The following is a 16,131-nucleotide window of genomic DNA, read 5'->3' as shown; positions in this document are numbered from 1 at the left end:
TTATAAGCGGTAAAGATATATTGAACCATTGTCTCAAGGTTTTGGTTTAAGATGTGATGTTTCACTTGTAACTTTTTACTATTATCATGTTGGGTAATAATGAGACTCATCCTCATTAATTGGAGACCCCTCGATCATGGATGAGTCCAACACTATGCAATTTATTTGTTACACAATCATACGATTAATGAAAAAGTGAAAAGTTCATGCGAAAAAATGAAAAAGTTCATCATTAACCAAATATGAGATATCGATATAGAGAGATCAATTCAATGATCGAAAGACCAATTTGGACAAAAAAATTGTTTGATTACCTTACTAGTTTCATGCACACATAGTATAAAATAACATCCCACCTTTTACCTTGACTAACACTTTTTTGTTTCTCACATGTATCATCATATCAGAAACAATCATGTCCGAGTCAAAAACATCCACATGTATATAAGGCTAACTCTCGTAAACATACTACTTGTAGTGATGCAATGTGGATCAAATTATCCTTCAATTCATGTTTTCGGATCATTGGATTATCTTTTTCCAATTATTATACATCTTAAGTTTGGTTACAATAACATAAAAGTTACATATTTAGATTATATGGAAAAGTGTATCACAATATAATTTATTAAACTTAGAATAAGAGAAATCCAAAATAAAGAGGACATGCACACAAAAATAGACATGTGCCATGGATATGTTGAGAGATGAGTTAAGTCGAAGTCAACTTATTAACTTTGATACAAATTATTTTCTCATCAACTAAATTATAAACAAATAATGTTATGTTCTTCCCCTTTTATAATATCTTCATATTATTTTTTATGTTCTCACATAAATTACTTTGTTTACTCTATTTTCATATCACCTTTACTCCATTTTCATATTCTCTTCAAACCTAATCATTAATCAACATATATCACTCCGTTTCTTTGATTTTGCAATGGAAAAAGATTTCAAATAAAAAAATTATTATTTGTAAGTAGTATTATTAATACTTAATTAGAGTAATGGTCCACCAATTTAATCGTATAAAAATTATAATAAAAATGTTAAATTTATAAGTATAAATATTATTATTTGTAAAATATATTCAAATCTATCAATAATAAAAATAATTATAATTTCATTCTCCATTTCTTGAATCCATGATCACATTAGTCTCTAGGCCAATATGCGTTTATAAATAAATAAACGGTAATAGAACGTGTCACGTTTCCTTCACACATGAATATTTTTATTTATTTACACAGTAGTTAATATATAAATAACGACGAATAATTTATTTACAATGTAAAAAACACTTACACTAAAAGTATATATGGATTAAATCTTCATTATTTTTGGTTCGTTACCAATTACATCAATAATATTAAACATGTAACCCTTATACATTTTTTTTTTGTTCTCACAACAATACTCACACTAAAAGTAATATCCGAATCAGGAATATCTATAAATATATGAGACTAATTCTCTTAGCGAATATTATTTCAATATAAAAACCCGAACTCGAGATCTTACTTACCCTTATACACTCTTATTATAACTATTATTATTATTATTATTATTATTATTATTATTATATCTTCTATCTTTCACTCCTCTCATTCACTATAACCCTAACTTCCCCTCTCTCGTTCAACTCCGAGAGCCACCACACTGACCAGCCGCGACGCCTCTTCCGCCGTGATAAACCTTTCCGTCCAGCGCTACTCAGCCATCATCACCATACGAGGTAAATGTAGCTTGTAATTTTGATATAAATATGCTTACGAAGAAATACAAATACCTTCTTTATAAATCCTTTAGTTGAAGCAATCATTTGATTTTTATATGAATATCTATAGTAACAATCAATTTCACTTGTTTGTGATTCACATATCTGTAATATGAAATTGAACTAAACATAACAAAATTGCTATCGTTTGGTTGAAGCAGGTAATTTCACTTGTTTGTGTTGGTTAGTTCCGTAAAACACAAAATTCAATCGTCGCTCTGTTACTCTACTAGTTAACAAATGTCTTCTACGCTTGAAATCGAAGCTCGAGAGTAAGTTAACTTCCTTCCATTACTAGTAAATTTATGTATGAATTTGTGTTATTAAACGAGATTCTTTTTAATGTCGATTTGTTTTCTTCGGCATGTTCAGTGTGATTAAAATTGTGCTTCAGTTTTGCAAAGAAAATTCGTTGCATCAGACATTTCAGACACTGCAGAACGAATGTCAGGTATCTTTGAACACTGTTGACAGCAATGAAACCTTTGTTGCTGATATTAATAGTGGAAGATGGGATGCGATTTTGCCTCAAGTTGCTCAACTTAAGCTTCCTCGTAATAACTTGGAGGATTTGTATGAGCAGGTATTTGTTTAGCTGTTTTTCACCAGAAATCTTTATCCATTTGGGTAAGGTTATGATAGGTATTTATTCGTTTATCTCACTCTTACATAATAACAGATTGTATTAGAAATGATTGAGCTTCGGGAACTAGATACTGCACGCTCGATTTTAAGGCAAACACAGGTCATGGGTGTCATGAAACAAGAGCAACCTGAAAGATATTTGCGTCTTGAACATCTCCTTGTTAGAACTTATTTTGATCCAAATGAGGCTTATCAAGACTCAACAAAAGAGAAGCGACGTGCCTTAATAGCCCAAGCTATTGCTGCACAAGTTACTGTAGTTCCACCTTCCCGACTGATGGCTCTAATTGGCCAGGCTTTGAAGTGGCAGCAGCATCAAGGGTTACTTCCTCCTGGAACGCAGTTCGATTTGTTTCGTGGAACAGCTGCCATGAAACAAGATGTTGATGACATGTATCCCACGACTCTCTCTCACACAATAAAGGTATGCACCATGATGTTAGAGTACTATACATTCTGATAAGAGTATTCTGTAACTCTGTTAGTGTAGTCTGTTAGAAGCAGCTCAAAGTGTCCAAAGTGTTGCTTATATAGGCATTACTTTTTTTATTAGTTAGAGAATGAATTTCCTGCTATGAAATTATTATTGCTTTGATTCTTGACCATTAGAAGCCCTAGGAAGAGTATGTCAGATGAAGCGACCATGTAAACTATAGGTGAAACCATTGAAAAGGACTTATATTTAAATGGCCCATCTGATGACTTGGTTTTTGGCAGAACACCTTCCTATGATACATTTAGCTGATGCCACTCAGTGGGAAAAGACTTTTGTTATTGTTGTTTTTCCTATTGATGTAGAGTTTGTATCATTGTTGTTTAGATTAGGCTGCCATGTTGTTACATACTGTTTGTGTTCTCCATTCCCCTTTTGTTTCTCAAATTTTTATAATAAATTTGTTATTCACCATTAGTTTCCCACTTTCCCTTGTTCAGTTTGGGACAAAAAGTCACGCAGAATGTGCTTGTTTTTCACCAGACGGGCAGTTTCTAGTATCTTGCTCAGTTGATGGGTTTATTGAGGTAAACATGGTGGGAATTGTTTTATTTGTTTGAAACTTTCATTATCAGCTGCTTTCTTCCTGATTGGTGGGCATATTTCTAGGTCTGGGATTACATAAGTGGAAAGCTGAAGAAAGATCTCCAGTACCAGGCAGATGTGAGTTACTTTTTATTTGAACTGTTTTAGCTGCGTAGAGAATAAGTCTAATGTATGTGAATGAATTCAGCAATAGCTATTTGGCCAATATCTTTCTCCAGTAAAAATCTCTAAGCCTCAAGGCCTCTAATCGTTTTGTTCCTCTGGCATCTTAACCATTAATCAATAATAGATGTATTCACTATTATGGAAAATATAATTAGTGCTTCTCAATTGCCAATTTGGGAACTATTTCAACTATGACTGCCAAATGTAATTTTTTGCAGTAAAGTATGCTTGGTGGTTCATAATATATTGCACATATTACATCTTTTACTTGTTAGGTAGTCTTCTCTTTAATGATGAGAGTTGGGAAGTTATATTTTGATAACCTCTCTCTATTTCTCGTAGTTACGAAGTGTCTGGACTTATCATGATTTATGTCATGCAAGAATTTTAAAGCTGTTGATTTGAACATGAACTTGCAGGAAGTATTCATGATGCATGACGATGCTGTGCTTTGTGTAGACTTCAGCCGGGATTCAGAGATGCTTGCATCTGGGTCACAAGATGGAAAGATCAAAGTGAGTATTATTTGTCTGCATTTAATCTGCACGAGCCATCCTTTTGAAGAAATTCTTATATCGGTAGTTTTTCATTTTATCTTTTACCAAGTGTGGACATATAGTATGAACTCCACTTGGGAAAAGGCTTTGCTTTTGTTCATATTATTGTTCAATGGTATTTATGCCCTTCGACTGTTGAGAGTAGGCAGACTTGAAACAGGATACATCATGTATATGACAACTCCATTTCATAATATGATTAAAGCAGATTTAAAACAGAAAATTTGTACATGATATATTCAGATGTATCACAGACATCTGATACAAAATATCTGTATCAGATATGGGTATGATCCCAATAGCCATACCCCATTCTGGAATACAGTTGCACTTCACATTTCATGAAACTTCTGCTTTATTCTAATTAAAAAAATTCAAGGTTTCACTGCTTTTTAATCCGAATCCTTGTCTTAGCATCAATATTGCACTTTAAATTGACATGATGAAAAGCTTTTACAGTTGGTTGATAATGGTTTCTGCATAGCTACATCTGGATCATGATTTACTGATATTATGATGTTCAATTTTCTCACTTGATGGTTTTATTGAAAACTTGTTACTAGTCAATGCCCAATGCATTGGTGCATCTTTATCCCTTAGACTCTTCAAACTCCTAAGATTGGTATTTGTCCCACTAATATTCAACTTCAGAATCTTCAGAGTTTAGACCCCGTTGCTGAGCCACTTCACGAAGGGAAGTGGTTCCACGACCACATGTGTGATGGTGGATTTCTAGGAAGAGTCTTGAAATTCAAAGACTCAATTTAATATTCTAAATAAGAATCTTAAGAAAATTAGATTTAAGACTCCAATCTGAACATACGATTAGTCTTAAGATTCTCTTAAAACTAGCAATATACCCTTAGCATAACATATTGGAATGCTGGTAGTTATTTTATCATTGTAATATCAATACTTTTTTTATCCATTCAATTGAGAGCTTCATAAAATAAACATGTGAGTAATCTATTAAGCATAAAAAGTTAATAACTAATTAAACAGTGATTATAAATACTCTGCCAATGTATATTGTACCCAAAGCAGCATTAACACCATGGTTCTTGCTATTGTTAATGTTATTTTCACTTTATACTTTGTTTCGAAGGGAATATTTGTGTTGATCACTATATCAGGTCCAAGTTTGTTGCATTGAATATATGTTTTGGCATGTGGTACCTTCACTACCTTGTGTCAGTTGTTCATTAATATTGTTCATCTCAACTACTAATAAGTGATATTTTAAATTGTATTATTCACATTTCACATCTCGTTTTAGGTTTGGCGTATAAGGACTGGGCAATGCTTGCGGCGTCTTGAACGTGCACATTCCCAAGGTGTGACAAGCCTTTCCTTCTCGCGTGATGGAAGCCAGCTACTAAGCACTTCATTTGACAGCACAGCAAGGTTTTGTTCATTTAATTTCATTCTACTGCTTTTGATAGAAATAACCATTTTTGGGCTATGGGCCTTCACCTCACTCTAACTTTCAGTTCAAAGGATCTTTAACATGATAACAAGAAAAATAAATACCAAAGCCTTTTCCTACTAGGCTGGGTTAACAACATGGATCACTCTGTTTTGTTCAGTCAACAATCATGTCCATAGAAAGTTCATTTAGCTCTAAATCCTTAATTTTTAACCATATGGTTTTTCTTGGTCTTGCTCTACCTATAGCTATTGAATGATCTTCATGTAGTTTGTTCTTATGGGACTCCTAATTAACTTCCCTGCTCTGTAATACTATATATAGAGCACAACTGAATTCCTTACTCTCATCTTTAATGTTTTTGTACTGTGGTGTCTTGTATATTATAATGATAAATTGCTTTGATAAAATGTTAGTGGCTACTAACGGCAATTGGTCTTTTTATGTAAACTAGAATTCATGGTCTCAAATCTGGAAAGATGTTGAAAGAGTTTCGTGGCCATACCTCTTATGTGAATGATGCAATTTTTACAAATGATGGGAGTCGAGTTATTACTGCATCCAGTGATTGTACAATCAAGGTCAGTTACTTAGACTGCGCAACATACATGATGTATGTGTTTTTTTGTTCTGATGGTGCTCATAAGATTTTCTCCCTCCTTACTCTATAGGTCTGGGATGTGAAGACGACTGACTGCATACAAACTTTTAAGCCTCCTCCTCCTTTAAGGGTATGTCTTTGAACAAATTTGCATTATGGGTTTTTGCTATTAAATTTTGTGATATAATTTTCCTTCAAAATTTGCTCTTTACCTAATTCCTTGCTTCTTTGGGATGTTTAGGGAGGTGATGCTTCTGTCAACTCTGTTCACATCTTCCCAAAGAATACTGATCACATTGTTGTTTCTAATAAAACGTCATCAATATATATCATGACACTTCAAGGACAGGTATATATTAAAATGTGGATAAGTGTGGGTTAATGGATGTCATTTTGTTCATACTTGGTTTCATAGAATTTTGATATTTGGATCAAGGTTGTTGCCAATGGTTTCCTTAATGTTTTATGTGTGTTCTAACAAGGATACATGTATCTGGCTCTCAGATTGGAGAACCTTATCCTTGTGCTATTCTTGCCCTCTATTTTCTTTTTATTTGTTCTGAAAGTGAGATATATATTATTTATCCTAACACCTATATTTTTCTGCATTCTTAGAATAGTAGGTTGTTCCATAACTTCTGTTTGTGATTAGATGATGTTTGCTTTATTATGTAATTAAATTTTTATTTAGAGATGTCTTATACCTTCTCATGTAGGTTAGCTTTCTAAAATAATCAAAATCTGAAACTCCTAAAAATTTGGGCATTATTGAGTTTACTGCACTAGATAGCCTTTTGATATTATATCTCTGTCTACTGAAGATATTTGTTTTGACTTGGACATAGTTTTATATTCACAAAGAACCTTATTAGGAGCTGGGATAGACATTTAGTTGAGCAACATATAAGTGGAAATGACCCATTCACCCAGTGACTTAAGGTTTTGGGTTGATGTGGTGTACGTTATACTTGTGTGGTTCTCACTTAGCCCATTCATGAGCTTCAGTCCCCAGTGTATTCGGCTCCCCTGATTTCCTATCTTTATATCAAGGCCTATCCCGATTATTCAATACCTTTCAATTAATTGGCATTGCTAAGTTTGTCCTCTCCTCCCACTTTAATACAAATGAAATATCATTCTTTTATGCAATGGGCTGCACTTTAGTTCCATGTTTTATTACCGTATGTGCTATTATTCAGATGGGAAATGGCAGTCACACATGTTAAGTGAGGCAGATGTTGAATCTGGACCATTCTTAAAAAGTTGCAATGTGACAGATATCTCATGGTGTTTAGACATGCATGTGTGTAAAGTATACGTCAATTGTCGTCACTCTCTATTCATAGCATGCTTTTCTCTCTCAATTGGTGTAGGTTGTAAAAAGTTTCTCATCTGGTAAAAGAGAGGGTGGAGACTTCGTTGCAGCTTGTGTTTCACCTAAAGGGGAATGGATTTACTGTGTTGGTGAAGACAGGTACTTTATAGTAATTTACACTGTAATTAGGTAGACAATGATATTTGCTAAATTGTAGTAACTACCTTTCGGCACATATACTTTATGGGGTTGACTCAAGTGAGAACAGTTCTCATATTAAAATTGTAAGAACAATAAATATGGCCTTACAACCAATCATGGATGGTTAAGATTAAAATTTAGTTATTGGTCACATGATAGTCATGTGCATATATCATTTAATCTTAACCGTTCAAATAAGATCCAGTGGTCCATATTAATTGTTCCCATTTCTCACAATAGGACACTGTTCTCACGTGAGTCGGCTCCTATATTTTATGATTGATATTTTGTATATTTCTTATACATTAAAGTGCTTAGCCTAATCTTACAGAAACTTTCCAATGTTCCATCTGGTTTTTCAAATCTGTAATTATCATTTTCTTTGTTAATTAATTATTCTGACCTCCTTGATTTTTAACTTCGAACTTGTCCATAACCTGTAATGGGATATGTAAATTATGTTGTAGGAATCTATACTGTTTCAGCCATCAATCTGGCAAATTGGAGCATCTGATGAAGGTATGTTGGTTGAGTTATTCTGAGATTACATCTGTAAAACTTTATTGAAATTCCAGAAGCCTAGTAATACTCATTTTTTACCATCCTCGGGCGGGACCTGGGGGTCACCCCTCTTTAGTGAGCATCAAAGAACACCACAAATGCACCACGGAGCTACAAGCTCAAGTGCCAGCTAGCAATAGTGTTTTCATTATGTATATATTGTGTGTTACTTGATGTAAATCACATTGTCTTCCTAGATAATTATCAGCCGCCATTATCCGAGTCGAATCTAACGTTAAAGTGAGGTTTTGCGTAAATTTCGTAACTACTGAACTAGAATTGGAATCAGCAAGGCTCAATTTAATAGTGGCGGTTATTCCCATGCACCTTGGATTTTATCTACATGCATGATGCTATGCACTAATATATTTGTTTCTAATGCAGGTTCATGAGAAGGAAGTTATAGGTGTGACTCATCATCCACATAGGAATCTTGTTGCAACTTATGGTGAAGACTGCACAATGAAATTATGGAAGCCTTGAACCTTTTCTACTTTCACTCTATTTCTTGCTAATAGACATACATTTGTTTGTGGCTTTGTGCAATGTATATTATTTAATTTCTTAACATGTGTACTGCCATTGAAATTGAACCTGTTTAGATTTTCTTATTATCATGAATTTGGTGATTATATTTATCTTCCTTAGCATGATGATTGGTATTACCTACTTGAGCAGCTTCAACATGTTCTTAGAATAATATGTTGGGATACCAATAAGGCGTTGGTCTAATGGTGTAAGGCTCCACTGGATCCCTAAGGTCAATGATTTGATTCCTGAGAGTGACACTTGTTAGGAGGGACAGTCATGAATCCCGAAATGGATTAGTTCCTTGTCCAAAACATAAGGTTAATTCACATGATTATATTTCGGATGGTTGGGGTTAAAATGACACTTAGCCATATTTGTTCTGCCTAAGTTGAGATTTTTAAAATGAGACTTTAGTTAAGCATTGGAAGCACTTATGCATTTTAATGCAAAATCGTAATTACATTGTACAACTCCAGTGATACTCACCTCATATTTCCTTCTTTGCCTCTTATCATATCTATATGTTATATGTTGCCCCTTTATTGTCATTAATAATTAAGTGTTATAAGATAGGATGACAAACAATAGAAAAATATCTAACATCATCTAATTAAGGTTATTCCTTGGTATACAATATTACACTTAGATAATAGTATTATAGAGGGTGTTATTTTATTATCTCCATATCTAATTGAGGTGTTTTATCCTGTGGACGAGAAGACTAGTAAAAGTTGCTTGCACAATTAAGGGCAATATCACAAACGTCTTAAAAGAGAGCGATCTACTCCAGGATTCAACACAACATTAATTTTTATTTCAAGACACAGACAACAATTTTGAGATTTTCTATTTTTTCATCATGTATACAAGGAGTGAGCGGCCCTACCTATCCACCATGTTTCGCCTGATTGTAATTGGATCAGAATATGGTCGGGTTTTATCAAATCTAAGGCTGAGTTTGAGTTCAAAAAATAGTTTTGGTCAATATTTTTTTTTTATATTTACTTGTTCAATTGTGTATAATATAATTATATCATTTAGCCTAAAGTAGTTAGTGTATTTGGTTGCAACAACTTCTTTACCCATATAACTTCACATTTTTAATCATGATTATTCAACTATTTTTATTTATTTAGTACACACTTGTGAAAATGAATTATTACCACAATGTTTATATCATTTCATATGCCCATTGATCTTATAATCTTTTTACCATATATACATACATCCAAACAATTCACAAAATATATACATTTGTATTATTTCACATATCAAGTTAAGTATCCATAATTATATGTAATATTGACAAAACTATTTAGAAAGAGAAATTCATTATATTTAATGACGTCTAGAGTCGAGTACAAGTTCAATCATGATTGGATTATCCTTAGTCAAAGATCTAGTTTGAGTTTAAAAATTAACTCGATCAACGTCTAAGACCACATAAGAGTCTAAATTTTCCTTGCTCACCCTAGCTCATGACATTTTTTCAAGGAAATTCAGAATATGAAAATCGAAGGTGATGTTATTCTTCACCATGAAAGAACGTTGCTTCTATTCTAACCTTCAAGAAATCTGGTATTGAAATTGCAATAGAGGAAGATAGAATAATTTTCCATACAAAAATTTCATTTTAAATAATGAGTTGCAGATTACTAAACAATTCTATTAAGGAGATTTAGGATACTCTCTAGAAGTATGTAGTAATTGTTTGTGATTTAAAAAATTAATTTGATGTGATTTATTACATTGTGACCGATCCAGTGAGATCATTGTTATTATATACATGACAACAATTGCAACCAGATTTTATGTAGTCCACTATTTACACAAGATTGTGAATAATAAAGTGCATAAATTGCTTAAGAAATCTTCTTTGAAGTATCAATAAAAGTTAAAATCTGATCAAGGATCAAGAAATCACATTTAAGACAATTAAGTTGGTGGGAAAAAAGTTGTGCGACCGATAACACAGAACATTGTGTGACCAACTATATACAGAGAAGAACTGATAAGTTACCCATGCATTTCGATAAAATGGGTACAGTAAACATTAGATGACAACAAAAAGTTGTTCAATACAATTCCAAGTGGCTGATGCAAACACCAAAAGATAAGAAAAACAGGACTACTACCATGATCAAATTCCAGGGCAGAACTTCACAAATCCTTAGTCACATTTGTCTATGTATTCAAACTAACAGCTATACTATTTTTTTTAATAATAGAACTGAATAACAAAACACTAAGCAGCCACCCAAATTTTCGGAACAAGAAAGAAACCTCAAGCACGCTCGCCACGAATCCTCCTTGCGAGCTGAATATCCTTTGGCATGATAGTGACACGCTTGGCATGAATGGCACACAAGTTGGTGTCTTCAAAGAGTGCAAGAACAGCATGACTCGGAAACGCAGATCCGTCTGCCACCAAAATGCGGTAGTTGAAAAATTAGTTAGAATACGATCAATAGAAGAAGATGTATAAACAACAAAAACAAGAAGGTACCTTGAAATCCTGAGCAATTTCACGAACAAGTCTCTGGAAAGGGAGTTTCCTGATCAGCAGTTCGTTACTTTTCTGGTATTTCCTAATCTCACTGTTTTCATTACAAGTCAAATTATTAGATACCAGTACGAAAAATAAGTAAATAAATAGAGTACACCACCACACACTCAAATTATGAGTCATCATCATTGAGCTATGAATTTAATAAACTCTCAGTTCAATCAGGAAACTATAACCCATTTAGCGACTAAAGTTGTACGTATCAATCATACTATTCTGTGAGTTAACATTATTATTTTTCTAGAGACCTATTTAATAGAAAAACCAATTTCAGTACGAATATGAGCAATACTTACAATTAGAAGTACTAAAATCGAAGTTTTACAAATTAAAGCATAGCAACTAAGTGACTAATATAATGAAACAAGTTGTACTCACCAAAGAGCAACAGTTCCAGGACGATAACGGTGAGGCTTCTTCACACCACCAGTGGTTGGTGCAGACTTTCGTGCAACCATTTGTAACAGATTGATGCCAGTGATTGAATTGTACAAAAACAACAACCAAGTCTTAGTCCCACTAGGTGGGAGAGTAATTAAAATATAGAGAATACAGATGCACTAAAAGTACACTCAAAAGCAAATTATACACTAAGTTTAATATTAAATTCAAACTCCAAAGGAAAATACTATATATATATATATATATATATATATAGTCATGCATTCATATTACAAAAACTAGAAACTGGGAGTCAAATTGCACACTTTCTAGTAAGGACAGAATGGCAAGTCAATCATAGACCAAGTCCAGTCTAATCCTCTAAAATGTTATGAGTTTGAGACTCTTTATTTTCTTTATTGCTTATACTGGTTGGGGATCAGTATTGATACAACAGACAAGTCTGAAATTTGACAGAGACCTCTCTAATAAATTAACAAAGTTAGATATAAAACAATGGGAATAGTAGCAGTGTAGAGTCATCAGAGCAACAAGATTGGCGATGGTTCAGAATCAAAAGATTACTGGGAGCCATGATTTTGAAACAGTAATTCTGTATCAAATGCAAAAGCAAAACAGTAGCCATGCTTCACACTCTACTTTCATCCCGATCACTATCTCTACCTTTATTATTTAATACATAATAATTGCAATATTAACTGAAGGATTCACTAAATTTTAGGAAATAATCGTTTTACAGTGCTTATTAGTACTACCTCCCAACAGTGGAAAATTCAACACACAATATCTAATAGGTATTGGCTACTATTTTTCATCCATTTGGGAGGTATCTAATGAAAATTTGTTTAATATTAAATTAGTCTAAATATCTAATGGTTGCAAGTTGATAGTTGCTACCCTAATCTCTTTGGGTTAGATGGAAATTCCAGAAGAAACAATGAATGGTGTCAAGAATAACATTCACCAAATATAAGCTTACCAGAAACCTTAAGTGACCAAAACATGAAACCGAATATTGATACTTTTAAAAGGCTGAGCATGTACTGATAACAATCTGCAAGGAGTAAAAGGCATTTGATTTAACTAAAATGGTAAAACCTGTTCTAAGGAATTTAAAAGGGAATTATTTAGTAGACCATTGCACACAAACCCCCATGACCTAGGCAAAGCCTCCATCAGCACCTGAAGCCACTGCAAACCTTACAAAGCCTCCACCACCGAAACCAAGAAGGGTGGGTTCACTTTATTGTGCTATAACCTTCATACAAAAATGTCAGCAATCCCAGTGGTGAAGAGAACAACCCTACCTCTCAAGCAGCCAAAATAACCATACCCAATCTCAACATTCTCAAAATAATCACGTAATTGTAGCAAATTTTCAAACATTATGGATGTAACCAGTGTGGTTGATGCAGGTGGTGGCCAATGGTGGTTGCCAAAATTCAGTCATCCTAGCATTACGGATGCCATTGCGGTCAAATAGCATATATCATCATGGCAGTTGCCAAAATTCTGTCATCCTAGCATTACGGATGCCACTGCGGTCAACTAGCATACATCATCATGGCAGTTGACAAAATATATTGTACATAATAAAGTAAAAAAATATTTTTTTTAAATAATAGCATAAACCACATAACAACATCACAATAAGGAAACAAGCAACAACTAACATAACATATTGTAAATAAATTCATAAAGTCTCATTACTTCATAAGAAGGTCACTAGGAAAAATAAAATTAACGATACTAAAAAGTAAAAATGAGCAATACTAACAAGTCTTATAAGGTCACACAACTAGTTATTTCCTGTAGGGTCGACAGAAGGCTATAATGCTAAATGTATGTGTTGATCAATCAATGATTACGCTTAATGCTGGCTTGGTTTAAAAAAACCAGTCACCAAATTAGAACAAAATTAATTTATAAACTCAATACTTGCACTAAACCTATTGCTTCTCATCAAGGATGCCAGGGTGTTCCAACCAAAAGGCTGATCCAATGATGTCAATGTGTTCTACAATGACTTTTCCATAACATTCAGAAGACTTTCCATTCTCCGGATGAATGAGAACATTGTCTACCCTGTCCCAGAAAACAGAGGATCCTTGTCGGAACATGATTGGTAATTTATTGTAGTCAATAGCCAATTCCTCGATCTTTGCTTGCAGCTGAGCGCCCTTTAAGCTTTGCTGGGCTTCCCTTTTGCTTTTTCCAGAAGCAACAAGCTTCCAAAAACAAGTGTTGTACTGATTGTTGATATGGCAATCCACTTGTCTCCAAGAAAGATAGTCCCTCAGAATCTCCGTAGATGGATAGCATACTGCTCGCCCATCAAAAGAAGGCGGGTATTTTAACATTCTATTTGAGAAGTAATCTTTCCATCTAATCACGTAAGTGGATGTGAAGAATGACACAATGGCAGAAATGATTTTACTAGCTCTCCTTTGATAAAGATCAGTGGTTCTCTTAAGAATAAAGCTATACTCATCACTAACCCCATAGGCAAAGACTATATCCTGCCGAAACTCTTCTAACACGGCCATTGCACATGAGCTCATCAAGTTAAGAGCTCTCTCATCATTTGGTTTCACAAATTCATGTATTTCAGAAAACCTGTGGAAGTGGCATCCATCCAGTCGAACAACTATCCATGTGTATGGCATCAACTTGCTATCAAATTCAAAGGAATGCACATACTCTGATTTCACATTGTCAATCTCCTCTGTAAAACCACCAAGCTCCTTCAAAAGAATAGTCTGCTCATTCCAGAACCTTGTACTTGCGACTTTCTTCTTATGCACAGTGATTATCTTTCTCCTGCGCCTTCTAACCGGAGCACCATTATCTGCGTATTTCACAATATCCTCCACCATCGTCTTCAGAACACATGACCCTTGTCGATATATCTCTTCCAGTGTATTATAGTTGATATTAAACTCATGAAATAGACGTTCGTTTAGGTTGGATTTCTCAGCAACCTTGAGCAAATTCCGCACTTCTGTTTCAGTCTTTCCGCGCTTAACAAGACGCCAGAAGCATTGATCATATTGATTATTCACATGGCAGATATTTTGCCTCCACAAAAGATAAGATTGGAGGACTTGTATCGTCGCGCAACTTATGACATGTCCTTGGAAAGAAGGAGCATAATGTAGTTCCTTTTGAGGGAAGAAATCACTCCATTTCGTGACGAACATGGATGAGAAAAAAGAAGTGATAATGGAAAGCACTTTGCTAGCACGCCTTTGGTAAAACTTGGAACTCTTATTGAAAACAAAAGTATACTCATCACTAAAACCATATGCAAGTACCACATCAGCATACTCTTCAAGTACGGAAACAGCACAAGAGTTCATCAATTTTAAAGCATTTAAATCATAAGGCTTTTCGAGGTGATGAAGTTGAGAAAACCTACTGAAGTTGCGGCCATTGATACAAACAACGATGAGATTTGGGAACATCACTTCGTCTTCGACTTCGAAAGACTTCACATACTCGTATTTGCTATTTGCCATATTCTTTCTCACAAGACTTATTCAAAATTCCTCAACTGCTTCTTCCTCCACAAATCAGACACTGCAAATAAAAACTCGTGTCGTGGCGCAAAGTTCGATTCCTGACAGCGACACTCAAACACGTGGGCTACTTCGTTAATAAGCAAATATAATCGAAAAATCAATCAAAATTGTGCTCGGTTCCACAAACCCTAGATTAATGAGATGTGGAAAGTTAATACGATAAACCCAATCTATAGCTCAGTTAAATAGTATGCACTAAAAACATTGAAACCTCTAGAAAATAATAAATGAAATTACAAGGCTATAGTGATAATAGTATAATCGCATTGGATTTGAATAAAAATAACAGAACCAGAAGAAGAAAGAAGACACAGTCGAAAACAACGAATATGGATAAACAATTACCTAAACGAACAAAAAGAAACATAAACCCTAGCTCTTCCAAAACTGAGAAGAAGAATTATGTGAATAATTAAGGCAAATATATATAAATTAAAGTATTAGTGTATTATATATGCGCGATTGGTAGAAAAGTCTAATTATTTATTACTAGCGTGTTGACATGCACTGTCGTGCCTGTCAATTATATTTTATAAATTCAAATATATTTTTTGCGCTAAATTTACTGTTGAATTTATTCAATTGGTCTAATATTCAATTTTTTAAATATACTTTTAAAATAAGAAGATAATAAGGATAAAATAAGAAAATAATATTATATGGTTTTTTAGTAGAAATAAAAAGATATTGAGGGCAAAATAGGAAAACACAAATTACACCATGATAAGTGATTATTTTGTGTTTTCCCTTTATTAATAGTA

At 33.8% G+C, this 16,131-nt stretch overlaps 2 protein-coding genes and 1 pseudogene across 2 annotated transcripts; 1 reads left to right on the top strand and 2 right to left on the bottom strand.

Moving 5' to 3' along the window:
• LOC109326609 (suppressor of mec-8 and unc-52 protein homolog 1) lies at positions 1,598-8,928 on the top strand. Its single transcript, XM_019559319.1, has 14 exons — positions 1,598-1,738; positions 1,942-2,052; positions 2,153-2,363; positions 2,460-2,849; positions 3,359-3,445; positions 3,528-3,581; positions 4,049-4,144; positions 5,463-5,590; positions 6,067-6,193; positions 6,284-6,343; positions 6,455-6,562; positions 7,587-7,687; positions 8,197-8,248; positions 8,675-8,928. The coding sequence occupies exons 2-14, from the start codon at positions 2,021-2,023 to the stop codon at positions 8,771-8,773; spliced, it is 1,545 nt and encodes a 514-aa protein (XP_019414864.1). The 5' UTR covers positions 1,598-1,738; positions 1,942-2,020; the 3' UTR covers positions 8,774-8,928.
• On the bottom strand, positions 10,855-11,883 carry LOC109326611 (annotated as a pseudogene).
• Positions 13,440-15,756, bottom strand: LOC109326607 (tRNA(His) guanylyltransferase 1-like). Its single transcript, XM_019559318.1, has 2 exons — positions 15,716-15,756; positions 13,440-15,408 (listed from the first exon to the last, which is right to left on the bottom strand). The coding sequence occupies exon 2, from the start codon at positions 15,305-15,307 to the stop codon at positions 13,739-13,741; it is 1,569 nt and encodes a 522-aa protein (XP_019414863.1). The 5' UTR covers positions 15,308-15,408; positions 15,716-15,756; the 3' UTR covers positions 13,440-13,738.

The sequence above is a fragment of the Lupinus angustifolius genome, chromosome LG14 (assembly GCF_001865875.1).
Source record: "Lupinus angustifolius cultivar Tanjil chromosome LG14, LupAngTanjil_v1.0, whole genome shotgun sequence".
Taxonomy (NCBI): Eukaryota; Viridiplantae; Streptophyta; class Magnoliopsida; order Fabales; family Fabaceae; genus Lupinus; species Lupinus angustifolius.
Note: the sequence above shows the minus strand (reverse complement) of the source record. Positions and strands in the feature narration are given on the sequence as shown.

Excerpts from the sequence above, each read along its gene's own strand:
- LOC109326609 (XM_019559319.1), top strand. The coding sequence starts at position 2,021 with ATGTCTTCTACGCTTGAAATCGAAGCTCGAGA. Across the intron at positions 2,053-2,152 it reads CTTGAAATCGAAGCTCGAGA|TGTGATTAAAATTGTGCTTC; the intron begins GTAAGTTAACTT and ends CGGCATGTTCAG. Across the intron at positions 6,194-6,283 it reads CCAGTGATTGTACAATCAAG|GTCTGGGATGTGAAGACGAC; the intron begins GTCAGTTACTTA and ends CTTACTCTATAG.
- LOC109326607 (XM_019559318.1), bottom strand. The coding sequence starts at position 15,307 with ATGGCAAATAGCAAATACGAGTATGTGAAGTCTTTCGAAGTCGAAGAC.